General features: G+C 40.4%; 1 protein-coding gene across 1 annotated transcript; it reads right to left on the bottom strand.

Annotated features, from left to right (window-relative positions):
* Positions 1–7,148: 7,148 nt before the first annotated feature.
* LOC132883476 (serine/threonine-protein phosphatase 4 regulatory subunit 3-like) lies at positions 7,149–25,593 on the bottom strand. The gene is made up of 16 exons (XM_060917148.1): positions 25,171–25,593; positions 22,753–22,808; positions 22,544–22,642; positions 21,560–22,183; positions 20,677–20,754; positions 20,480–20,596; positions 20,221–20,340; positions 16,627–16,758; positions 16,441–16,537; positions 16,080–16,112; positions 15,838–15,996; positions 12,818–12,987; positions 12,583–12,722; positions 12,190–12,338; positions 11,915–12,099; positions 7,149–8,472 (listed from the first exon to the last, which is right to left on the bottom strand). Exons 1-16 carry the CDS (start codon positions 25,310–25,312, stop codon positions 8,359–8,361), a joined length of 2,415 nt encoding a protein of 804 aa, XP_060773131.1. The 5' UTR covers positions 25,313–25,593; the 3' UTR covers positions 7,149–8,358.
* Positions 25,594–26,010: the final 417 nt, after the last annotated feature.

Here is a 26,010-nt window from a genome sequence, read left to right as displayed (position 1 = left end):
GTCACACTTGCTTCATTGTCAGATTTAGAGAGACAGTAGGAGTCCATTTCTGTCCCCCGAAGAATTGACACAATCTACACTAATGTACCCCCTAGGACTCATTCTTGCACCTCAAGGTAACTATGTGCACCTTTTTCAGGCCTCAAAGGTACACATATGTTCCCAAGCAGTATATAAAGGGTACTTTCTAGGGTACTGTCCCAGTAACAAGCTGTAGTACCCCTAAAGGTACAGTAATGCACTATATATTACATAGACACGAGTGTTTTACTGGGAAATACGCCACTTGTATTTTTCATACGAGCTCCATCCGGGACATGGAGAATCAAAACCGTGACATAAATCTCTATATGTCACTCATGAGGAACTCAATGAATTGTTTTGATAAATTTGGGAACTTTTTGTTTGTGAATGTGTTGATATAATAAAAAGGAAATCACATGTTGGCTTGAAGATATGAAGTTTATCTTCTCATGTTGAAAAACTTGCATTTTTCATACGAAATACATCACAGATCTGAGTGACATATTTCCCAATATTTCACTCCAAGACGTCACTCCCAGCATTTTCCTGTTGACTAGACGCGTGTTGTCAAAATGGTGAACTGGTTCAAAAATTTAATTATTTTGATTAACTTGCGGGTTTTTTTGTGGCTGTGTTCATATAATATAAAAAAACTTTACACAGTGGCATGAAGATATGACGTTTATCTTCTCGTGTTGAAAAATATATACATTCAGCACTTGAAGATAAACTTCAGATCTTCGCATGACCATGTAATATCCTCTGTACATCTTCTGAGAGTGTTCTTATTTTTGCAGCAGCCTTCATTATGGTTTTTTTTACCCCCATTTCTTTGTCATATACTACTTTTTTAATGACAGTTTTTCTCTCACATTTAATTTCATGCTGAAAAACTAACGTTTGGAAATTTATAATATTTTTGTATTGAGTCGATAATGTAGAAGTCATAAAATAAAAATAAATAAAGATTATGTAAAAAAAAAAAAAGGGGGCAACACCACCATGTAGCCGCTAGCTTGTATTTTTGTCACAAGTAGCACTTCAACACCCATGTTGAAGGGAACGACTGTTTATAGCTGCTATAATGTACAGTGAGACAGGTTCGCGCAAAGAATATTTCTTTCTCCACATTGCATTTGTTTTGCAAATCTCAGGCCTTTAAAAAGTATCATATTACACAGTATCTTTGCTCACTTTTCCTGCACCAGAACTCTGCAAACTCTTTTCTGACTTGCTTTTTCAAAATGTTAATGAATATAATGAGCAGATGGGATTTTCCCAATACCCTTTAATCTAAGTTCAGGCAACCACAAGAGATTTATTTTTATATCATTATGTAGGCCTGCGACCTGAACGGTTCCTTCCTTCCTACACAGCACTGATTATGTCCAGTAGCTACTCATTAGTCACTGATGCTGAGGATAATTGTCTTGTGTTTCAGACACACCCTCTTTCTGAGAGTGATGCTCCTGATCTGGTATTCACTGACCCCTGGTGGTGAGGAGAGGTACTGGACGTTTGGTTTTTACAATAAGAAACACTCACCCGCGACTTTAAAGCCAGTATCTCACTGGGCTGTGACAGCTTGCGACAAATTGCGAACGTCATTCGTGAGAGAGTTTCAAAAGTGTCTTGAAACATTCGCGGGGCTTCTCAATTTCCTTGCATGAGTCGCAAAGTGTCGCTGCTTCATTGCTGAAATTTTGAACATGTTCAAAAAATTTGTGCGACAAAATTTCTCTCAAAATAGCCGTAAATCTGTCGCTGGTGTCGCAAAGCCGTCACAAACCCTTCTCAAGTCAGTTTCCGTGAGACAGGAAGTGCGAGTGTATCTCACTGTGCTGCGACAGCCTGCGACTAGTTGGAGACACAATTGCGATAAAATATGCGAATATCAATTCAGTGTGATTCCAAATGAAAATTTTCGCTAATTCGCATATTTTATCGCAATTGTTGTGTCTCCAACTAGTCGCAGGCTGTCGCAGCCCAGTGAGATACTACACTAATAGGAACCTGTTCTTGATTCTAAGACTCCTGTTCTTGGCTGCAGGAGTGGAACCCAATGCAATCTTCTGCTGTTGATGCTGAGATGCTTTTCTGCTCACCATGGTTGTAAAGAGTGATGATATAAGTTACTATATCCTTCCTGGTAGCTCGAACCAATCTGGCTGTTTTCCTTTGACCTCTCTTATCAACAAGGCATTTGTTTCCACCCACAGAACTGTCACTCACTCAATGTTTTTTGTTTTTCGCACCATTCTGTGTAAAGTCTAGAGACTGCTGTGTGTGAAAACCCCAGGAGATCAGCAGTTTCTGAAATACTCAAACCAGTCCATCTGGCTCAAACCAACACCCATGCCCCAGTGAAAGAAAGTCACACTTTGAGATCCCAATTTTTTCCATTCTGATGTTTGAAGTGAACATTAACTGAAGCTCTTGATTTGTATCTGCATGATTTGATGCATTGTGCTGCTGTCAAGGGATCGGCTGATTAGAGAACTGCATCAAACAGCACATAGATGTATGGGTGTTCCTATAATACAGTATAAAGTGGACAGTGAGTGAACAGTACATGGAATATACGATAATGAGGTCACGTGAAAGAGTGTATAGTTCATGTGATTCCTGCGAAGGATAAAGTAATCTTTCCTCTCTCTTGTAGAGATTGTAATGATAATCCTGCCCTCTTCCACACTGAGCTCTGGCCTGTTGGTCAATTCAAATATATATGGGATAAAGTACCAACCACCATGTTGTTTTATTCAGGCATTAAAGCAAGAAAGTAGATGGAGGTGAAGGTAGTCAGTGTTCAGGAATGACAGTGATGACAGCTTCACATTAAGATAATATAAAGTATGCATAAATAATTTAGACAGATGCTCGAACTTCTCCAATAGAGCGTCACCGTTCAATGTTATTCAAGCGTAAAATGGATATATCCCATTCTGCCTGACACAACATGCAATTACTGCAGAATCACTACAGCATAGAGAAAACAGAGCTGTGAAAAAAAGGCATCCGCAGTTTCTGTTGGAAAACCCAGTGTTCATCTGTTGGCATGGCAACAATAGACCACCCGCTGCCCCGGCGATCACTAAGCAACAGCAGCACCAGCAGCAAACCCTTAAATCCTCTTTACAGACAGGGAAGAATATCTCATCCACAGCTGTCAGGTCTTCACTCATCATTGCAGCTGGATTATTCAACTACCCAATGCTATACTATATTACATACACACAAGTGTTTTACTGGGAAATACGACATTCGTATTTTTCATAAGAGCTACAGCTGGTACATCAAGAACCAAAACCCTGACATAAATCTCTATATGTCATTTGTGAGAAAGTCTTTGAATTATTTTGATAAATTTGGGTACTTTTTGCTTGTGAATGTGTCTATATAATAAAATCACGTTGGCTTGAAGATATGAAGTTTATTTTTTTGTGTTGAAAAACTCGCATTTTTCATACGAAATACATCATGGATCTGAGTGACATATTTAAATAATATTGGCTGGCGTTGAGTGATTGTTGACTCATCAACATTCAGTATCATGCTAGCTGAATGGAATATATCTGATATACCACGGAAAACATACACACTCTCTTTTCCAGTTTTTCGATGTCCGTTGGTATGTTTTTCTCTTATAAATATGTGTGAAGAATATCTAATGAAGTTTTGGTAGCCTTTCGGGTGTCCAACGCATCTTTCTCTTTCCCGGCAAACAAAGAAGTGCTTCTGCGCATGCACAGCAGAAAAAATTCTTCTTATATATTTGCATCAGCGCTGATGTGTGACATCATGTTGTCTTGACAACCTCGAATATGGTTTACGATATTACAACGCTCATTCTCCATTGGGTAGAGTGACGTAATACACGTAGGATAAGCAATATGATAATATTGCATGCTATCAAACAAAATGAATGAAACTCGGTCAAAAGGAACATAACACATTTTTATTCCAATGAAAAAGTGTCCTGTATGTATAATAATTCCCAATATTTCACTCCCCATGACAACACTCCCAGTGTTTTCCTGCTGACTGGATGTGCATTTTCAAAATGGCGAACTGACTCAAAATTTAAAAAATTTTTGATTAACTTTTTTTTGTGTGCATGTGTGGATATAATATAAAAAACATGACACAGTGGCGCAAAAATATGAAGCTTATCTTTTCATGTTGAAATATAGGTATATTATTCACCACTCAAAGATGAAATTCATATCTTCGCATGACTGTGTAATATCCTGTGTATGTACAATTTACCATACTATACTTTATATAATATTCATTTTACTGCCCCATACTATACTGTATGTGTACAGAATATCATACTATACAATATATAATATATTTATTACAATCCTGTATAATATTGACTTTACTATCCTGTACTATACTGTATGAGTGGCACAGTGGTATAGTGGTTAGCACTGTCACCTCACAGCAAGAAGGTTCTGGGTTCGAGCCCAATGGCCGATGGGGGCCTTTCAATGTGGAGTTTGCATGTTCTCCCTGTGTCTGCGTGGGTTTCCTCCACAGTCCAGAGACGTATAGTTAGGTTAACTGGCTACTGTAAATTGCCCAGTGGTGTGTGTGTGTGAGAGAGAGAGAGAGAGACCCCACAGAAAGGAACCGGCCACCCTACTACTGCAATTCTAGCCAAGTCAAGCCAACCAAACGTGGTTTGCCTCAAGCCCAGATCAGGTTCGGCAGTGATGACAAATACATTATACTGTATATAATGTATTACCCATACTACAGTGGTGCTTGAAAGTTTGTGAACCCTTTAGAATTTTCGATATTTCTGCATAAATATGACCTAAAACATCATCAGATTTTCACACAAGTCCTAAAAGTAGTTAAACACATGAGACAAAAATATTATACTTGGTCACTTGTTTATTGAGGAACATGATCCAATATTACATATCTGTGAGTGGCAAAAGTATGTGAACCTCTAGGATTAGCAGTTAATTTGAAGGTGAAATTAGAATCAGGTGTTTTCAATCAATGGGATGACAATCAGGTGTGAGTGGGCACCCTGTTTTATTTAAAGAACAGGGATCTATCAAAGTCTGAGCTTCACAACACGTTTGTGGAAGTGTATCATGGCACAAACAAAGGAGATTTCTGAGGACCTCAGAAAAAGCATTGTTGATGCTCATCAGGCTGGAAAAGGTTACAAAACCATCTGTAAAGAGTTTGGACTCCACCAATCCACAGTCAGACAGATTGTGTACAAATGGAGGAAATTCAAGACCATTGTTCCCCTCCCCAGGAGTGGTCGACCAACAAAGATCACTCCAAGACCAAGGCGTGTAATAGTCGGCGAGGTCACAAAGGACCCCAGGGTAACTTCTAAGCAACTGAAGGCCTCTCTCACATCGGCTAATGTTCATGAGTCCACCATCAAGAGAACACGGAACAACAATGGTGTGCATTGTCGGAGAAAGCCACTGTTCTCCAAAAAGAACATTGCTGCTCATCTGCAGTTTGCTAAAGATCACATGGACAAGCCAGAAGGTTATTGGAAAAATGTTTTGTGGATGGATGAGACCAAAATAGAACTTTTTGGTTTAAATGAGAAGTGTTCTGTTTGGAGAAAGGAAAACACTGTATTCCAGCAAAAGAACCGTATCCCATCCGTGAAACATGGTGGTGGTAGTATCATGGTTTGGGCCTGTTTTGCTGCATCTGGGCCAGGACGGCTTGCCGTCATTGATGGAACAATGAATTCTGAATTATACCAGCGAATTCTAAGGGAAAATGTCAGGACATCTGTCCATGAACTGAATCTCAAGAGAAGGTGGGTCATGCAGCAAGACAACAACCCTAAGCACACAAGTCATTCTACCAAAGGATGGTTAAAGAAGAATAAAGTGAATGTTTTGGAATGGCCAAGTCAAAGTCCTGACCTTAATCCAATCAAAATGTTGTGGAAGGACCTGAAGAGAGCAGTTCATGTGAGGAAACCCACCAACATCCCAGAGTTGAAGCTGTTCTGTATGGAGGAATGGGCTAAAATTCCTCCAAGCCAGTGTGCAAGACTGATCAAGTTATTTTTGTCTCATTTGTTTAAGTGGGTTCTCTTTATCTACTTTAGGACTTGTGTGAAAATCTGATGTTGTTTTAGGTCATATTTATGCAGAAATATAGAAAATTCTAAAGGGTTCACAAACTTTCAAGCACCACTGTAATATATACTTATGACATTACAATCCTATATAATATTGACTTCACTACCCCATACTATATTGTACAGGTGGCATGGTGGTGGAGTGGTTAGCACTATCACCTCACAGCAAGAAGGTTCTGGGTTCGAGCCCAGTGGGCAATGAGGGCCTTTCTGTGTAGAGTTTGCATGTTCTCCCAGTGTCTACGTGGGTTTCCTTCGGATGCTCCGTTTTCCCCCACAGTCCAAAGACAGAGTTACCTGGCTACCGTAAGTTGCCCATAGGTGTGCGTGAGAGACCCCACAGAAAGGAACCGGCCACACTACTGCTGCAACGCTAGCCAAGCCAACGTGGTTCCCCTCAAGCCCAGATCGGGTTCGACAGTGATGACAAATACATTTTATATATATATATATATATATATATATATATATATATATATATATATATATATATATATATATGTTTATAGTGTCTCTCCATCTTATGTCCCACAGGCTGCTTGTGCCCATTAATTATTAGGATCTGTACAATGATTTTGAAATACTTTTATTCCGGAGGAAAGCTCAGTATCCAATTCAAGCATGCCGCTGTGGGGAAAACAGTTCAGTCGACACAGCCTCCTTTAGCCCTAATGTCATCTCTCTACTGCCTGAAAGATGAATTCAAGTCAATTCAATTCATCATTACAACAAAGACAGAATCTTTCACCTTCTCTGTTTCAGGTACTGGATGGGTAGGCGGACTTTATTTCTGGGCCTGAATTTATCTAAATAGCTACCTAAAAAAAGATGAAACGTCCACTGAACGTCTCCATGTCCGTTACCTTTCAGTACTGAGAATAAGAGCTCTGCTAAACATTTTTGTCCTTTTATTATCATTAAAGATTTAGAAACACTAAGTGCATCTCTAAAAAAGGTACATAAGAGGAAATCTTGATTAAACTCATTTTAAGGCCAATTTAATCCAAAAATCATCACATATGAAATGTATACAAACTTTTTTTCTTTATAGATTATGGTAATAAACAAAAATCCATGGAGAGAAAAACAAAACCATGCTCTGAGAAGGCATGTCAGTTGTGCTGGACGACACCGGGCTCCTGGTCAGAGTGAGACGCTTGGAGGACCTTTCTCGCTGGTGGAATTGATCTGTAAATTCTCATTTACTTCAAAACTCTGAACCTGAAAAGAGTGACAGGATCGAATTTACCTTCTATGGCTTATTTTTTTAAAGAAAGAAAAACAAAACAAAAAACCACTGTGTGCTGGTGATGCATCGCATCTGACCACAAATCCACGGTTGAGGAGCTGAGCCTGCGCTCCTCTGAGAAGTCTGAAGTTGTTCACTGAACAGGCGCAACACAGACACGCTCGGACATGTTGCGCTCATCTGCAAAATGACTTTACTGCAGTTTAATACATGTTTAATATAGGTTATTAAAATCAGCATCACAACTTCAACTGAAGTTTTCGCCAATGAAAACAAATTTGATTAAAAAAAAAAAAGGGGTAAACAAACCGGCCCGCATTAATGTGGGATAACAATGTACACTGGCATTCTGAATCTTAAAAAAAAAAAAACCCACTCAAGTTAACAATTTAAAAAGGTGGGGAGGGGGACAGAAATGGTACTGCTGTACAACTACTGGTGAAATTCATCAACATGAGGTTCTAGTTTCAAGTCAAGGACACAACATCCAAAAGTCCTGCTCTTCAAACCCTTCTTGAACTGAATTTTTTTTTTTAATTATTATAATTTTGGTCTTGCCACCCTCAACCCCCCCCTTCTCTCACACACACGCACTTAAATTTTAATTTTAAATCTTGTTCCCTCAACCTGACCAGGTCAGTAGGCTCAGCCAATCAGTCTTCTATTTCTAAGTAGCTAGTCCTGCTAGGCTGAAGGGCTCTCTTGTGGGGGGAAAAAAGCTCCAGCTGTGAAGAAATTCCAGCTGCTGGTACAGCTCAGCACGTCCGGATCACGAGGGAAAGGAAAGGAAACGGAACGGACAGGGATCACGTGACCGTGGCATGGCTGCTCTAGAGCTCGTGTCTGATGTTTGTGCTGAAGCAGAAGAGTTCGGGTCATGTCCTAATCCTCTAGCTCCCCTCAATCCTGGACTCTTCGGCACCGTTGGATTGAGGATGTGATTTTACGAGCCCAGACGGGGACGCTTTCGTGGGGCCAGATCGTCCTCCTCCTCCTCATCGTTGTCTCCTTCCTCGTCTTCATCGTCGGGGTAGTCTACGAGACCCACCAGTCCTGTCTGATCAACAGCAGCAACACCAGAGAGAGAGAGAGAGAGAGATTATAACCAAACGACTCCGTTTTTCCATGTGTATACACCACAAGCTGAAAAATTATTTTGGTAATTGGAAAACTTTAAAAATTATATATTTAAAGGCATTCAAACATTAGAAACTATAATGTTACACTTCTACTGAGTGAATGCAGCCATACTAATATGCTTAGAATTTACAATTGCTTAAATCTTGAAATAAAAACTGGGGGTTTTAAATCATTAGTGATGTGTTTAACTAGGGATGTCCCGATCCGATCACGTGATCGGAAATCGGGCCCGATCACATGGTTTCAGACTCGATCGGAATCGGGCATTGCCTCCCGATCAGGGATCGGATATATATCTATATAATATATTCTCATTTTTAACACATCAATAGCTATGCGTTGGCACAGAGTGAGACCAGACCTCTTGTCTCAACACAGCAACATCAACGCGTGCGGCATGACATCACTTTGTAGCGGAGACGCTATTGGTTATTGGCTGCCTGTTGCCGGCAAAGTTGAACACGGAAGCAGTTCGAAGCGGAAAGCAAAGCATGAGATCATTTTTTTTTTCGTTGGATGACAAAAGAAACGGGCTCAAACCTGAAAGGGTAGAAATGCTTGTTTTCATCAAGAAAAACGTTCATTTCCTTAATTGAAATTACTGTACACCACTGTGAGATGCGTTCTTAAAAGCAAATTACCGGCACTGTGGCACTTTATTTTTTTTTTTTATTTGTTTACATTCCTGCCAGGTATTTTAAGGTTATTTTTTTTTAATTTGTTATTTATTGTTCAAACTGCCTCACGTAAGTGCTCTGTTTGCTAATGGAGTTGTTGGATGTTAAAATAAGGTCTCATCTCATCTCATTATCTCTAGCCGCTTTATCCTTCTACAGGGTCGCAGGCAAGCTGGAGCCTATCCCAGCTGACTACGGGCGAAAGGCGGGGTACACCCTGGACAAGTCGCCAGGTCATCACAGGGCTGACACATAGACACAGACAACCATTCACACTCACATTCACACCTACGCTCAATTTAGAGTCACCAGTTAACCTAACCTGCATGTCTTTGGACTGTGGGGGAAACCGGAGCACCCGGAGGAAACCCACGCGGACACGGGGAGAACATGCAAACTCCACACAGAAGGGCCCTTGCCGGCCCCGGGGCTCGAACCCAGGACCTTCTTGCTGTGAGGCGACAGCGCTAACCACTACACCACCGTGCCGCCCGTTAAAATAAGGTGTTAAATAAAAAATGAGGAACATCCTGGATCCGTTTCTTTCCTCGTCTTTATTTTTTATGGATTATAAGAAGTATCGGATCGGGACTCGGTATCGGCAGATACTCAAAATCAAATGATCGGTATCGGATCGGAGGGCAAAAAAACCTGATCGGGACATCCCTATGTTTAACCAGGCTTTTCATTCCAAAAGTGGATTTTCTGGATTTGAATATGTAAATTCATACAAACGATCATCATGAGGTGAAATTTGTTACTACAACACCATTTCAGTCCAACAGTTTTATCCAAATTCTGAATTTGCATCTATTAAGCGGAGAAAGAAAGAAAGAAACAAACAAACCTCATCTCGATCTTACTGCAGTTACTCCTTACCCTTCACACAGCATTTCAAAAACCCCACAAAAAACAAACAAACAAACAAACAAAAAAACCAACAAAACACACAAAAAAACAGCCCAACACCTTGGCGCATTTTGGGTCAGCTCCATGCAAAATATGCATCAATATAAACTTACACTTTTAATCAATTGCTCTGTTCAAATAGAACACAAATTAGGGCAATAATGTTTTTTTTTTTGTTGTTTTACAGTATGACATCCTGTATTAGCCTGGCAAGCCAGACTAAATGTGAATATTTAGTCTGGTCTCGGTCGTAGACATTTCCGAAGGGTGTGGGTAGGAACAACCCGTTGTCTTTCAAACTGTCTCTGTGCGTATAGGCCAACGCTCTGACCAATCAGCGCAACAGTGACTGTGACGTAGTCAGAGCGACAGAAAGCAGTGGGGGAGGGTAAACAAACAGCAAGTGGAGAGGGACACCATTGGAGCGTAGATCAGACTTTTGCCATAGCCGGTCGGCAAAACAGCGAAAACGTCCTTCTTGAAAAGGAATGAGCGGAGAGCCTCTTCCTGCTCATGTTTCAATGAAAACTCCAAGTCTAATTCTTCTAAAACTGATTCCAAAGCGGAGTCAAACGAGCGCTGTTCACTAGCCGTAGCCATCTTTCCTGTTGTGCTTTCTCCAGCGTCGCGCAGCCTTGTCGTCACTCCTGCAAAAGCCCGCCCAAAGAATCCAAACAAAAACCTTGCGTTGTGATTGGTGGGCACGATTTGATGCCCGGGGTGTGTTGTTGATATGGTCCGAGGCTAGATCCACTCGTAGGCAAAAATATTTTTGGCCGCTAGGCGGGTGGGTCTAGTTTACAAGGCTAATCCTGTATAAATATTAAAGATTAGGTTCCAAGTATCTCCTGTACAGCCATAGCAATGGATCAAAAAATAGCAAAAATGCTATGGCCAAATCATAGACGATGGCTCTAGGCAGTTCAGGACTACAATTAAACTGTTGTTCTTCCGAGTTCATCCTCTTTTTGCATCTTTTCTAGCCATGTTTCACAACTACTCCGTCTCTACCAAGGCAGTCCATGGGCCAGTTCTTCACATTTCAACAAAAAAAAAACAGCTCTCAGCTGGGAAAACTGGTCTAGAACCAAGAACTGGGGGCGGGATTATCCTGACCAGTAAGATCAACTACAACTTTGTTCAAAATCGAGAGTGAGTGTAGTGTCTAGTCTGCCGAATCCAAGGGGTAACCGAGTGTTTGGAATGCACATTCTCCCCATGGGCAGACCACACACACACAGTGCATACAACTTTGTACTTTTCCACTAAGATCAGTATACGAGCAGCATCCAGAGCAGAGTTTCGGACAGAGACACTGACGTAATGACATGGATCTGTGTTTGTTCGTTCCCCCCCCCCATGGAAAAGCAAACCAGGTCTAAGAATATTTGCAAGTTGAACCAACTCTGAATCAGGACTAGCACCAGCTCAGAACCAGCACCTAATTCACAGTGGGGTAAAAGTGGAGTCACGGGTTCTCTGTAGCATAATTAGGGGGTTTACAAATAATTTTTTAATCACCGTCTTGGAAATCACAACCAACAATTATCAAAAAGTTATGGTGCCAATCAACAAATAAATGTCAAATTAGTTCTACAGGTGATGGTGGTAAATTGAATTACATTACACTTTAAAAATACACACACACACACACGTTACTTTTTTTTTTGGGTGTGTGAGATGTGAGATCTGGGTGTAAAATCTTGATTATTACTCTAAACAATGAATTAATTACACGTTAACTGCACAGAGCAGCAGGAGAGTCGCGCCCACCTTGACCACTGGCGTAGAGGCCACTGTCACTCCCTTAGCTGAGGAGCCGTTTGGATTGGGGGGGGACGTGGAGGGCGCCGGTTTGTCGCTTCCGTTGGCGGCTGCTGCAGAATGCGAGAAGGTGAACTTAAAGCTGCCGGTCTGCGTCCGCTTCGGGAGGTTCTCCTTGTCCTCGCTTTCTTTCACTGTAAAGAGACGAGAGAGGCACGTGATTGAGCGCTATTTTTTTTCCAAATAAAGTCCAAATGCTACACACGGTGAAATATTTGGGATACCTTTTTTGGCCCCCATAAACTTTCCGTAACTTTCCGGGAAATTTTCTTCAACTCTCTTCTCGACACCTGCGTCCGGCTCATCCTCGTCGTCGTCTTCGTTGAACCAAATTTCTTCGTCATCATCGACGGACCGGGCATCACGCCGATACCTGTGAAAATTTCAGATTTAACAGGGATTTCAGGATCAAACAAGTTAATATTAATGTACAATATTAATATGCACTTTTATTAGAGTATTTACAGTAAGCGTGTTACTACAGAAATTATGGCAATGTTCTGCTTTGTGTAGTCAATTAATGCTAATCTATCATGCCATTATGTCACAATATCAAAAAGACTTGACAGCAAGCAGAAATTAGTATCAACAAAAATATTTTCATAAAAAATGTTGACCTGCCGAGTCCTCGGCTCTGTCTGTTCTTCTCCTGCTCGTAGCGACCCTTCAGGCCTTTGAACGTCTGGACGTATTCAATGGACTCGAGTGCCTTGTAGAAATTGTCGACGATGTGAGCGATGAGAGACTTTATATCTTCCTGAGAATTTGGGGAGGGGGGGGAACAAACCCATTAACACGTTCAATTTAGGTGACTTTTCAAAAACAAAACAAAAAAAACTCTGATATTCTCACCACTTTGATGAACTCAAAGAGCTCGATGATGGCCGAGTTGAGGAGATTATATCTCGTCCCGTTGTCCAGCAAAGCGTTGATGACTGGCTCAAACAGGTTCCCTTTAATGATGTAACGGTTATAATACTCATCCTTCAGTCCTATTATTCTCCTCATGAAACGCAAGGCACCTTCACAGGCACACAGGAACAGCAGAACAGGTTAGGCCACGCCCTATGCAGTGGTTCTCAAACTTTTTTCACCAAGTACCACCTCAGAAAATACTTGGCTCTCCGAGTACCACCATAATGACCAACATTAAAATACAGTAGCGTAGTAGGCCTAAGTATTCATTAAAAACAAGGCGGAGGTTTTATTTAACAAGTATATTTAATATTGTTGGCCACTGTAACATTACACACAGTACTTTGAACAGTAACACTGTGTTTAAATAGTGGTGTCAACAATAATCGATTCGGCAATGCATCGCAATGCGGGGCATGGACGATTCAGCATCGATTCGGCAACATGCCAGATCGATTCAGCGTATAAAAAAAAAAAAAAAAAAAAAAAAAAAACCACTTCAGTGGGCATTTCCGGCGCAACATCACAGACATGCGCAGTCTGTAGCTGCACGCCAGTCGAGAGAGCACTAGCTTAGCAAGATGGCTGAGGCGGAGGAAGAGGACTGCGAGAGACAGGTTATTATTAACGCACCCAAAGCTTGGAAAGCTGACATCTGGGCACATTTTGGATTCTATGAGGTTGATGGGAAAATAGACAAGACCTACGCGGTGTGTAAACAAAGCCACACCAAAATCAATATGCTGCTGTGTTAAATTATTTTTCTTGAACATTAAAAAAAAGTCAAGTTAATTGTTATGGTAAATAAATATACGCAAATCATGAATATATTTCGACATGTTATAGAATTACATATGGATATCGTAATGATTACAAATTTTGTAGTAGGCTAGGCCTACACATTTTAGTTTTGGTTTACATTACAATTTATGATGTTTTGTTTTATGCAACTGATTCCCAGATCGGTTTAACATCTCAGGTACTTGGTATTGCCATAAAGATGCACTTCAATTTTTTCTTGAATATTTTCTTGACTATTTTTATTGCTGGGTGGTTGTTGTTAAAATACAGTGACTGTTATTACTGAGTTTGCACAGGAGTTCAGGTGCCCTGTGTGAAAGGCTGCTACTTTACTGTGTGTAAAAAAAGAAAGATCTGGTCTCATTCAAAGCACTAAAAAGCTGTAATTTGTTTTCTTTTTCATATTTGAAACTCTATAACATTCAATTTTATTTTGTTTAAAACAGGAGTGATACACACAACAGCCAATAAAATGTTGGTCAGTATCTGACTGCTTGTATTGCCTCATGACTACTGAAAAATTTGCCTTCCTTTCAGTAAAATTTTAACACATCACAATGCATCGTAGAATCGGACTGAATCGAATCGTTACCCTCATCTCATCTCATTATCTCTAGCCGCTTTATCCTGTTCTACAGGGTCGCAGGCAAGCTGGAGCCTATCCCAGCTGACTACGGGCGAAAGGCGGGGTACACCCTGGACAAGTCGCCAGGTCATCACAGGGCTGACACATAGACACAGACAACCATTCACACTCACATTCACACCTACGGTCAATTTAGAGTCACCAGTTAACCTAACCTGCATGTCTTTGGACTGTGGGGGAAACCGGAGCACCCGGAGGAAACCCACGCGGACACGGGGAGAACATGCAAACTCCGCACAGAAAGGCCCTCGCCGGCCCCGGGGCTCGAACCCGGACCTTCTTGCTGTGAGGCGACAGCACTAACCACTACACCACCGTGCCGCCCGAATCGTTAACCTCTGAATTGTAATCGAATTGAATCGTGAGGGCTGTGCCAATGCACACCCGTATGTTTAAATATAGGAAAATAAAACACTGTACTTAAATAATGAATCAAATAAATTGGCCAAATCTGCAACATCTGTATTCTCATCAAGCTGTATGGTAAAATATCTACTGTTCTCAATGCGCTCAATCAGTGTCTTTTTAACATCGTCAGCCATGTCATTTATTCTCCTTGACACGGTGTCATTTGAAAGCGGCACCAAGTTTAACTCTCTGGCAGCTTTCTCTCCACACGATACGTGTCATCATCTCTTTGGCTAATGGCAAACACAGCAGTTCCCCGATTGTGTGCGGCTTACCGGCTCTGGCGATCAGGAGGCAGGCACGATATGAAGCTTCCTGTGCTTTGGCTACGGGTGTACCATAGGACAGAATGGTGGACTCGGACTGCTTCAGTTCATCACGTTTTCGTAAAAAAAAAAAAAAAAAAATCCATTGGTTTGTCCTTTAGTGCTGTGTGTTTGGTTGTAAGATGCCGTTTGAGATGCGATGGTTTCATGGACTCATTGCTCAGAACGTCGCCGCATACAACACACTGCGGCCTGGGCAGCTCCTCTGTCCCGCTCCAAATGAATCCCAGTTTTATGTAGTTTTCGTCATACTTCCTCCTCACTGGTTTCTGTCGTTTCCTAGCAGTTCTGGGGCTGGTTTTGCCACTGTCGTTAGCATCTGCGCTCGGCTCACACACGTCCTCTTCAGTTCTCCCTCTCTCCTGATCCACGCTCCCATTCGCGGATTTAAGCCACGACAGTAATTTTGTCGTACTTGTCATAATTAGCAAAGCCACCTCCACCTTTTCCCATCACAGCCTAGTCTACCAATGGCGGATAACTGGCGGGAATGCGTACGTACGCTACGTATGGCTACCCAGAAGCACTTGCAAACTTTTTAAAATTATTAACTTAATTTGTATCTCCTTTCATTTTCTTGTCATCGGTTGATAAGATATTTTCATCCATTCGGATATTATGGATAGTATTTCACGTTCTGTTTTATTTTTTTAATTTTATTTATATTTAATTAAGTGATTCTTTGGCGTACCACTAGAATGGAGCCCGCGTACCACAGTTTGAGAATCACTGCCCTATAGCATATTTAACCTGTTTATCACTGAACAGGGACTCACAGAGGGCGAGGAAAGTGTGTTTGGAGTTCATGAGCATCAGCACTCTCCGCAGCAGGTCCTTATTCATGATGTAGTTCTTTATGTGGTACGTGTGGTGCTCCACGCAGAACGTGAGCAGCTCCAGGATCAGAGCAAGAAGCTGAGCCGTCTGGAAATTGTCTGGGGGGGAAGAAGACGGATTTAAAGCAAAACTACAGAAGGCAACCAGTGAGCCATGGTGATGTACATGGTGACGTGTTTACCTGGACAAACCGGCTTTACTTTCATAGATCCTTCTGAGAAACACGGAACAAGAAATTTAGGACCAACAATTTTTTTTTTTTAAATAAACTCATACCTACTGATACTAATGATAATGTTTACCCTTTTAAAACTGATTAAAGATGTCCTGACGTGGGGGGGGGAGAAAAACAAACAAACAAACAAAAAAAAAACACCCCACACCTATATTCGCAGTGAAAATGCTGGTGTTTACTTTTTTTTTTAAATACATTTATGCTTGCACTGTTCACATTTAGTAATGAATACAATTTAAAAAAAAGAACAGATGACAATAGAACCAAATTAAAGACAAAAATACGAACAGACCCTGCTCGAGCTCACCTTTTCTCTCCTCTGCTGTGTTGGCCAGCAGCGGTGCAGTGAGAACATGCATACAGTATTTGTAGAAGAAGCTGAGGAACTCCGTCTTCTCCGTTTTCTACACAGTTCAAACAGAATTGTCCTTATTTTACAAAATTGTGCCTAAGTTTTGGCCTCCATGGTGAAAGGAGAGGGGAACTAACTCACGTTGGTGGGAGCCAGCATGTTCTCGGGGTCGATGAGGGTCCGGAGGAGCCCCATGAGCTGCACGGCTCCGCCCAGTTCGGGATCCGAGTCACAGATCATCTGTTTTATCACCAGATTGATCAGCAGGACATCCTGAACCAACACACACACAAGGGAGGAAAAGGTACTCCGTTACAGCTGAATTTTTATTTATATCTCACATTGAGCTTCTTGTCAGAGATTTATTTGAAACTAAGCCTATTATTTGTTCATAAGTATTAACGAGGGGCAGCACGGTGGTGTAGTGGTTAGCGCTGTCGCCTCACAGCAAGAAGGTCCGGGTTCGAGCCCAGCGGCCGGCGAGGGCCTTTCTGTGCGGAGTTTGCATGTTCTCCCCGTGTCCGCGTGGGTTTCCTCCGGGTGCTCCGGTTTCCCCCACAGTCCAAAGACATGCAGGTTAGGTTAACTGGTGACTCTAAATTGACCGTAGGTGTGAATGCGAGTGTGAATGGTTGTCTGTGTCTATGTGTCAGCCCTGTGATGACCTGGTGACTTGTCCAGGGTGTACCCCGCCTTTCACCCGTAGTCAGCTGGGATAGGCTCCAGCTTGCCTGCGACCCTGTAGAACAGGTTAAAGCGGCTACAGATAATGAGATGAGAAACTATCAGCAGGGGTCAAGGGGGCTGCCTGAAGCTGTTGAGATTTTAAAATTTAAAGATGCTATAGAACACATTTTTTTACATAGATTTAACATAGAAAAGCAACAGAATTTAACCATAATGTGTATCTATTTGATGCCATATTTTGTAATCAATGACATAAGTGGCAAAAAAAAAAAATTTATAAAAATTAGACGAAAATGTAGCTTTGAAGAATATACTTGCCTAAATATTCCACTGATTTTGTTATAACAATAGTATCCATAGCTCATCTCATTTGTTTATTTTTTTTGTTTCAAGTTAATGTCAAAACTAGTCTAATATAAGGCAAGGCAAGTTTATTTATATAGCACATTTCATACACAACGGCAGTTCAATGTGCTTTACAGAAGCAAAAACAAAAACAGTAAACAATAGAGAAATAAAATTACATAAAATAATTTTATCTTTATTCTAAAATAATTAATTAAAAGAATTAAAAGAATTAAAAGAAAATAATAAGAATTAAACAATAGTAGAAATACAATATTAAAATGCCAAAAAGAAAAAGGAGAAAAAGAAAGAGAAAGGGAAAAAAAAAACTAGCAGAATAAAATAGAATAAAGTTAAAGTAAATTTAAAACATGCAGAGAAAGTAAAGATTATAAAAAATGTAAAAATATTAATTATTTAACAGAAAGCATCTGAAAACAGCTTGGTCTTTAACCTAGATTTGAAGCTGCCAACAGCAGGAGCATTTTTAATGTCCTCTGGCAGTTGGTTCCATAGCTGTACTGCATAGTAGCTAAAAGCTGCTTCACCACACTTTGTTTTAACAACTGGTTTTAATAGTAAATTTTGCTGCTGCGATCTGGTAGATCTGATTGGGTTAGGCCGCTGCAACATATCAGAGAGGTAATTGGGCCCTGTACCATTTAGAGATTTGTACACCAGCAGCAATGCTTTAAAGTCAATTCTGTAGCTTACTGGAAGCCAGTGAAGGGACCTTAGAATTGGAGTAATGTGCTCTGTTCTTTTTGTTCGTGTGAGAACCCTAGCCGCTGCATTTTGAACCAGCTGAAGTCGTTTGATGGTCTTTTTTGGCAAGCCTGTGAAAAGGCCATTGCAGTAAATCAACCCTACTAGAGATGAAGGCATGTATTAGTTTTTCCAGATCATGTTTTGACATAAGTCCTCTTAGTTTGGAAATGTTTTTTAGGTGATAAAATGCCGTTTTAGTGATTGCTTTCATGTGACTGTCAAAGTTTAGCTCGCTGTCAATGAAAACACCAAGATTTTTAACCATTTCTTTAGTTTTAATCCCTTTTGTGTCAAGAATAGTGGTAATCCTGAGTCTTTCATCTTTTTTCCAAATAGAATTACTTCTGTTTTATCTGTGTTCAGCTGAAGAAAATTTTGTGACATCCAGCTATTGATTTGATCGATACACTGGTAGAGACATTCAAGGGGGGCATAATCATTTGGTGATAGAGCAAAATAAATTTGGGTATCATCTGCATAGCAGTGATACAAAATTGAATTTTTATTGATAATTTGCCCAAGTGGGAGCATATAAAGGTTGAAAAGTAATGGTCCAAGAATCGACCCCTGGGGGACACCACAGGTCAAGGGCATTGACGTTGAGGAACAATTTCCCAGGGTAACAAAGAAGCTTCTATCTTTTAAGTATGATTTTAACCAGTTGATAACTTTACCAGTCAATCCAACCCAGTGTTCAAGTCGATATAGCAGTATGTTGTGATCAACAGTATCAAAAGCTGCACTGAGGTCCAGTAATACCAGGACCGATGTTTTGCCTGCATCAGTAATATAAGCCACATTCATTTTTCAAAAATCATGAATATGAGCAGAAATCAATGATTCAGTAATATTAGATACATACATATGTACAGCAAATACTGGAGATATTTGATTTAAACCTCTCTTTTTGAAAGGTTTCACTGCAAAGGAATTTAATGCTCTTTTCTGGGGTGCATTCTGTGATCTTTCCTCCAGTTTTCTCTGCTTTTGTTTCTCTGATCTTTCCTTCTGCTTTTCTGATGTTCCTGCAGTGCTCTGAATTAAGTTCAACGCATTAGAAACAAAAGCACGAACGGAGTTAAAACATGTTTTCTAGCAAATGGGCGCAGCCATATTGTTTTCTTGTTCTATCGCGTACAGTCTCGCGGTTAGTGTTGCCAGATACTCCTGACGTTCTCCAGCCCAAAATATGTTCAAAACACGCCAAAATGCACTTGAAACCCCCCAACTGGGCGGAGAACCGTGCAATCTGGCAACACTGCTCGCAGTATTTACATCAATTTAACTTCCGAGTGTTCCCGAATGTCAACGAGAACAAACGAAGCCAACGAAAACATCGCTAAACAAGCAAACCAGATCAGAACGTATTCTGCTGGTCATTTTACTTAAACATATTTTTAATGGATATACAAGAGATTTAAAAAAAAAAAACCCACTTTCGCTAGAAAATGGCGGAATTCCGCTAAATAGCGGACGTCTGGGATCCCTGAACCTTGAGACAAAAAGTACTGCGCGTTTTTGTTTTGTTAATTCTAGAAAGAAAAGCAGCTCATGTGACTCACATACTATAACCACAGTAACACACTCCAACATATCAGCCAACTAACTAGCCTAATTCACACTCTTGATTTGATTCATGATCAGCAGTAAAGCTCTAGATAACTCTGGCGATGAGGAGGTTGCTCGTCTTCACTGTAACTTCGAAGGCAGCGAATCCAAAGCTGCTCGTACGACACTGTGCAGGTTTCATTGACACTGAAATCCTTTCGTAAATCTCAGTGCTCACTCACTAATATGACTCATTTTTTACCAGCATGTTGTCACCTATGTTTGTTTTACTGGTACTTGTCTGACGGCCCAACGTGCGAGGCGACTGGTTGCGATTACGTATACGTGCTTGTTATAATGTAAACGCCATTTCCTGTTTGCACTCACGTCATCCTCAGCCTGCTGTGGTTCCTGCATCACAAACTCTCGCACCATGGATGGACTGAACTCCACAAGGTAAGAGAAGATATCAGTGGCCGCGGCTCTCACCTGCAGGTCATCCATCCCCTGAATTAAATAATAAACAAACAAAAAATATTTTAGTCTAAAACCAAATGCAGTCACAGTGGAAATACTACATTAACCAACAACATGTCAATATTTGGATTCCTCCCCTTCACCGAGTAATAAAATCAAATCAACTCACCATAATAATTTCCAGCGCAGGTAAAATTCCGAGATTCGCCAGTGTCTTGAAAAACGCGTCTCTGTTCTGCGGTTGAAGTGTTTGTGAAAAAGCGCAGAATTCTTTGAAGAAGTTGACCTGAAGTGACACAGACACACACACGTTACACTAGACATCGCAGACGGAGCGTGTTTTGGTTGATATCACCGTAATCCTACCAGTTCTCTCCTTTTCCCGTCGTCCGTCGCTTCATCTGTGAGCTGAGCAAACACCTCGGTCAGGAATTTCTCGTCCTCCTAGCAACAATCGGAGGAAAAAACAGTTTTAGACTTTAAATACATACCACATCATACAATATGCAAATTACGCCCATATTAGTCACCAGGTATGTGCTGACGTTTATTATTCAGTCATGAATTACCTAAACCTCATCATAAAGCAACAAATTATATTACAGTTGACATGCATTCGTATTTTCCACCATGTTTTTCCAAACTTTCGATGTGATCCAGTCCATAATAAACAGTAATTTCCTAATGGGGCGGATTTCATCGCAGAAAAGCAGAAGGAAGAAGGCAATATTGCTGCTTATCACCTCAAACGAAACTCTGGATAAGGTTCAGAGCACACAAAAATACAAACAGTTAGATTTTATTCATAAGAATTTCCACTAATACCAATATCTGTAGTTTTGGTTTATTAAACATCCTTTGATAATATTCCTTTTTTCCACCTTCCTTTCATTTTCAGTGATTAAATTAGCCGTACAGGCCACTGTCAGTATTTTGTGCTTAAGGTTTCATTTGACGTCCATTTTCATCCTCATGGATTACGAGATCAGCAGAAACAATAGGACTTTATTATTTTTGAGAGATTGTGTTATTTTTTCCCCCCATAGTTTACTCTTTTTATTTTAAAAACATTCACAAAATATTCTATAAAAAAAAAAAAAAGGCGGCTGCACTAATGGAAAAAAAAACCCACACAAAAGACCTTCTAGAAAAAACAAAAATCTAAACCAATGAAATTTTTAAGAATAAAGAGGAAAAAAAAAACCCAACACCTCCAGGGTTAATGCTTAGTGTCAGCGAGACGTCTCACCTGCAGCATGCTGACGATCTCCACCTTGTTGAAGAAGATGAAGGATGTGAGCGTGGAGAGGAAGTTGTCCTCGAAGAGCGAGGGTGTGGGCAGGATGATGTCCTGGATGTACTGCACGCGGTAGGTCTGGTGGATCTTCTGCCTGAGCTCAGAGTCTGTGATGGGGATGACCTCCTTGAAGCGGGCCGTGTTGGTGAGGAAGTCGCGGTGCCTCCTGGGCTGGACGAGCGCCGGGTCGTACTCCAGGCAGCCCACCACGTCCATGATGCACTCGTCTGAGAACATGACGTCGAACAGCGCCCCTTTGTTGAGGAACAGCGCCCCACGGACGATCTCGTAGAGGTGGCGCAGACCTTCGTGCTCACCCAGCTCCTCGCACGTCCTGAAGAGCTGCAGCAGCCTCTGCATGTAGCCGTCGCTCACTAGCGCCAGCGCCAGCTTCTCCCTGCGGATTGGAGAGGACAGGACCGACGTCACCAGGTCAGCGATCTCCTCCAGGTGCGCGAGCTCGCAGGCGGGAAGCTCCACCACGTGGCTCGTCTCGGGAATCTCCTCAAAGCGCTCCTCCTCTGACTCATCAATAGGATCCTGGGTGATTTCTACAGACGGATCTTTGCCCTGCACCTGAATGGTGACAAAAACAGTTTTTTTGCAGCGTGTCCACAGTCAAGTGAGCAGATCTGATGAGTTTGGTGGTTGCTATGGTGACATGCAGAACCAGAATAAAGGTCATTACCGAGTACATTCTCACATACAAGGAGTTTACTTTGGTGCGACAGTCCTGTTTAGCCAGCAATTATACATAATGATGTACATCATGTCATGCATCAACATCATAAGACTTCAAAAGCAGTGAAAGTAAAACCCGGACAGTGCGACGGACGCCGTATTTGATACACTGAGCTCATTTCAACCTCAGCTGAGTCTCACAGACTAATTGTGTGGCTCTGTGACACGGCAGTGGAGAATCTGTTAAACTTTTACCTGACAGATCTTCTCCCAGATCTCATCGCAGCCTGCCTTTTCCTGGAAACTCAGAGCCAGGTCGTAATTCTCTGCCTCGGACCAAACGATTAAGGTGTCCTAAAAAAACCAGACCAAAAGGATCAATCAGAAATATGACAACAGAACTACACACACACAAAAAAAGCAAAGAATATGAGCAAATTCCCAAACCGATCAGAACGACTCACTTGCTGTTTCTGATACGCCGTGTTCGGGTTGATTTTGGACTCCAGTAAAAGTGAGCCTGAGGAAGAACAGATGGAAGAAAATTTAGTTTACAAACTCAAGACATCCAGCAACTTTATTTTGATTCAGCGCAAGAAGAAACTTTCGAAAGTGAATTAAACAGTCAACAAAAAATCTCGACAAAGAAAACGTTTCTGGAGTAACATTCCTCAAACATTTTCTGAAGCACAACATTTCTACTTACCGATGTATCTAACTATAATTTGCAATTGACCATTATGAACTCGAAACATTTTTCGATTAAAACGACTCCGTTAGTATAGGTAATCGTATGGGGCCGAGTAAAATTAAGGATTAATTTCATGAGCGATTTTGAAGTTTTCGACTCGGGCAATTTCAAAACTTTGAAATCACGAGTGAAACTGATCCTTAATTTTACGAGGAACCATATGATTACTTGTTTATAATATATAGGGCCAAATTCATACTTCAGAAGCCATTCAAGTTCACATTTGTCATTCACGTTTTCTGAACCAATCAGGGCGCAAGACTATCTTGCACGTGTGAATCAGTTTCTAAAGCGTCTTTCATCGTGACACGAGGATTTTGAAAGTGGTTTACAAAATTTTATTGGAACTTCTTTACTAAAGCTGATCGCTAAATGCAAGAAAACTCTGTGCTTGATCTAAAAGGAATTACAAATACCATTCATCGTTATAAATTTAACCAAGTAACCAAGCAACGAACTAGCCAATTGCATTTCAGAGATTGACCAATCAGAATTGAGTAATTTGTAGGGTTTTATTGTTTTCAAGTTAAAAAAAAAAAAAATCATCCTATGGAAATTGTAATGTAGTCTGAACGGGATAAAAATAGCACCAGTTCCTACAAGGCATCATAAATCATGAGGAATTTTGTAAACTCCAATATGCAATATTCAGTATTAGGCAAGTTGGGTTTTTTTTTGCCTTTTTTCTGTTAATTGTTGCTCATAAAATAAGTTTTTTGTTGAGCTTCAGGGTTTTTTTTTTACTTCACTTCACAGAAGCACAAATCCATCACACACCTCGATACATCTCATAACATCCTGAAAGATTTTTTTTAACAGAAAAAACAAGAAAGTATATTATCTATATGAGTGATTCCACGCTTATGGGTACTGAAATGGGGACATGAACTTATTTTTAAAAATTCACCTAAAACCATTTCTTTTTTTTACCCTCAGGTCACAAAACATGTAATCTTTAATGAATGATATGTTAAAAGATAACTTTAATTTTCTGAGATGTAATAAAAACATATTTATATGCCAAAGTCAAGCCTATGAGTTCCAAAATGATGTCTGTTACATTACTTCTGTTACGATTGTCCATCTCGCGTCTGTTACAAATTAATTACAATCTAGCTATATACCATGTTAATCTTACTGAAAGAATGTGTATGTTTATTCTACTACACATGTTTATTAATTATATTTGCTAAAACATCACCTTCCTATGTTTCAAAAAGTAATTCTACATTGTTAAAATTGAGAATATATATGTCCACAACACTTCTGTTACGTTCTGACTTTGGCATATAAATATGTTTTTATTCCATCTCAGAAAATTAAAGTTATCTTTTAACATATCATTCATTAAAGATTACATGTTTTGTGACCTGATGGTAAAAAAAGAAATGGTTTTAGGTGAATTTTTAAAAATAAAGTTCATGTCCCCATTTCAGTACCCATAAGCGTGGAATCACTCATAAAAAAAAAAAACTATTTATAATGTATAGTTCTTCAAGTATTAATATACTGACTATTTACCTTCTTTATTACATACGCCATCATAAACATTACACTTATTTATAAAAATCTATAAAATCACACACAGGACTTGTTTAATAACTTTTGGCACTAAATAATACGAAATCTGAATAAATCCACAAGTAAATATTCACACAGTATTAGTTTTTATTAGAGATTTAAAGAGAAATTACAGGAAGAGTAAACATGAACCTAAAGACAGTTTATGTACAACTCGGTCAAGTTTAACTTATTATATATACATAGACAATTTTCCTTGGTAAAGTAACCAAACTTTCCAAATATAAAATATATAGACACATAAAACAGAATTACTGTAGAATGCGGTCTGAGTAACAAGCTTGGCTTATTTTATTTTAGCTAGCTACCTAGCAACGTCTAACTTGTAGCATAAATATCGCTGTTCATTATTAATTCCTTATTCCAAGTTTTGTCGTCTAGTTGTTTGCTTATTTAATTATTATATTCAAGTGTGATTCAAATCAGGAAGTTTTCAGAAATAACTGATTATATAATCTAGCTAGCATAGTTTCCCAAGCTCGCGCAGCAGCTTAGCTTAGCTTATTTTAGCTTAGCTTAGCATAGCATAGCTAAGCTCTGGAAGCCTTACCGTCCGCTTCGGCCCGCACCAGCAGCGCGATCCCGTTTAACCGATCCACATAGGCGGATGAAACGTGTCCAGTTCCCTGGTCGTCCCATTGTCGCTCTTCGTTCAGTGTGTACACTTTAACACGCCGCCTAGTATCCGACATGCTTTATTTTCTAATCACAAGCCCCAAAATGTCTGTTTCCCCTCAGCCCCGACTTTCACACTTCACACTTAATAACCACATACTACCTGTTCACTAACTAACCAACCACAACCAGTTAAACAGCACTACTTATAAACACTAAAAAAACACAACGAAGTGCTTATCGTTTTCCAACACAAACGCTTTTATTAATACAAAAACTACCCCGACTGTCGTTTCGACTATCGCTTCAACACAACGACCGCCATCTTGTAATCCGTAGTTATGACTGTGTCCCAATTCACTGACCCGTTTTCTCACTGAGAAGTGCCCTAGTTGGCCGCAAGTGACAGGAGACTGCGCACCACCTCAGCGCTTTCATTAGGATACTAGAACGCTAATTAGAACGCGACCACGGCCACGTCCGAAACCACACCTCATTCACTATTTAGTGCACTATTTTGAACGTCCGCCATTTTGTAGTCACGTCCGAAAAGCATTCCGAGAACGATTCGTCGATTCTCCAATCACAGGCGTTGAGAAATGAGTCGATTCCGAAGCTTGGAGAGTCGATTTATAACTTTGTTTTTCCATTCGAACGTGAGAAAGAGGCAGCTACTGGAGTGGAACTACTAATGTAAAGTAACTTGAACTTTTGTCAACGTTCAAAACAGAATATCGCCATGTATCGTCTAAAACATTTTCAATTGATTCAGTTA

The sequence above is a fragment of the Neoarius graeffei genome, chromosome 3 (genome assembly GCF_027579695.1).
Source record: "Neoarius graeffei isolate fNeoGra1 chromosome 3, fNeoGra1.pri, whole genome shotgun sequence".
Lineage (NCBI taxonomy): Eukaryota > Metazoa > Chordata > Actinopteri > Siluriformes > Ariidae > Neoarius > Neoarius graeffei.
Note: the sequence above shows the minus strand (reverse complement) of the source record. Positions and strands in the feature narration are given on the sequence as shown.

What these genes read in the sequence shown, in the direction of transcription:
- LOC132883476 (XM_060917148.1), bottom strand. Translation starts at nt 25,312, where the DNA reads ATGTCGGATACTAGGCGGCGTGTTAAAGTGTACACACTGAACGAAGAG. An exon ending in CAGAGCCGAGGACTCGGCAG is followed by an intron (nt 12,339 to 12,582) that starts GTCAACATTTTT and finishes AAATTTTCACAG; the next exon opens with GTATCGGCGTGATGCCCGGT. An exon ending in GTTTATGGGGGCCAAAAAAG is followed by an intron (nt 12,100 to 12,189) that starts GTATCCCAAATA and finishes GTCTCTTTACAG; the next exon opens with TGAAAGAAAGCGAGGACAAG.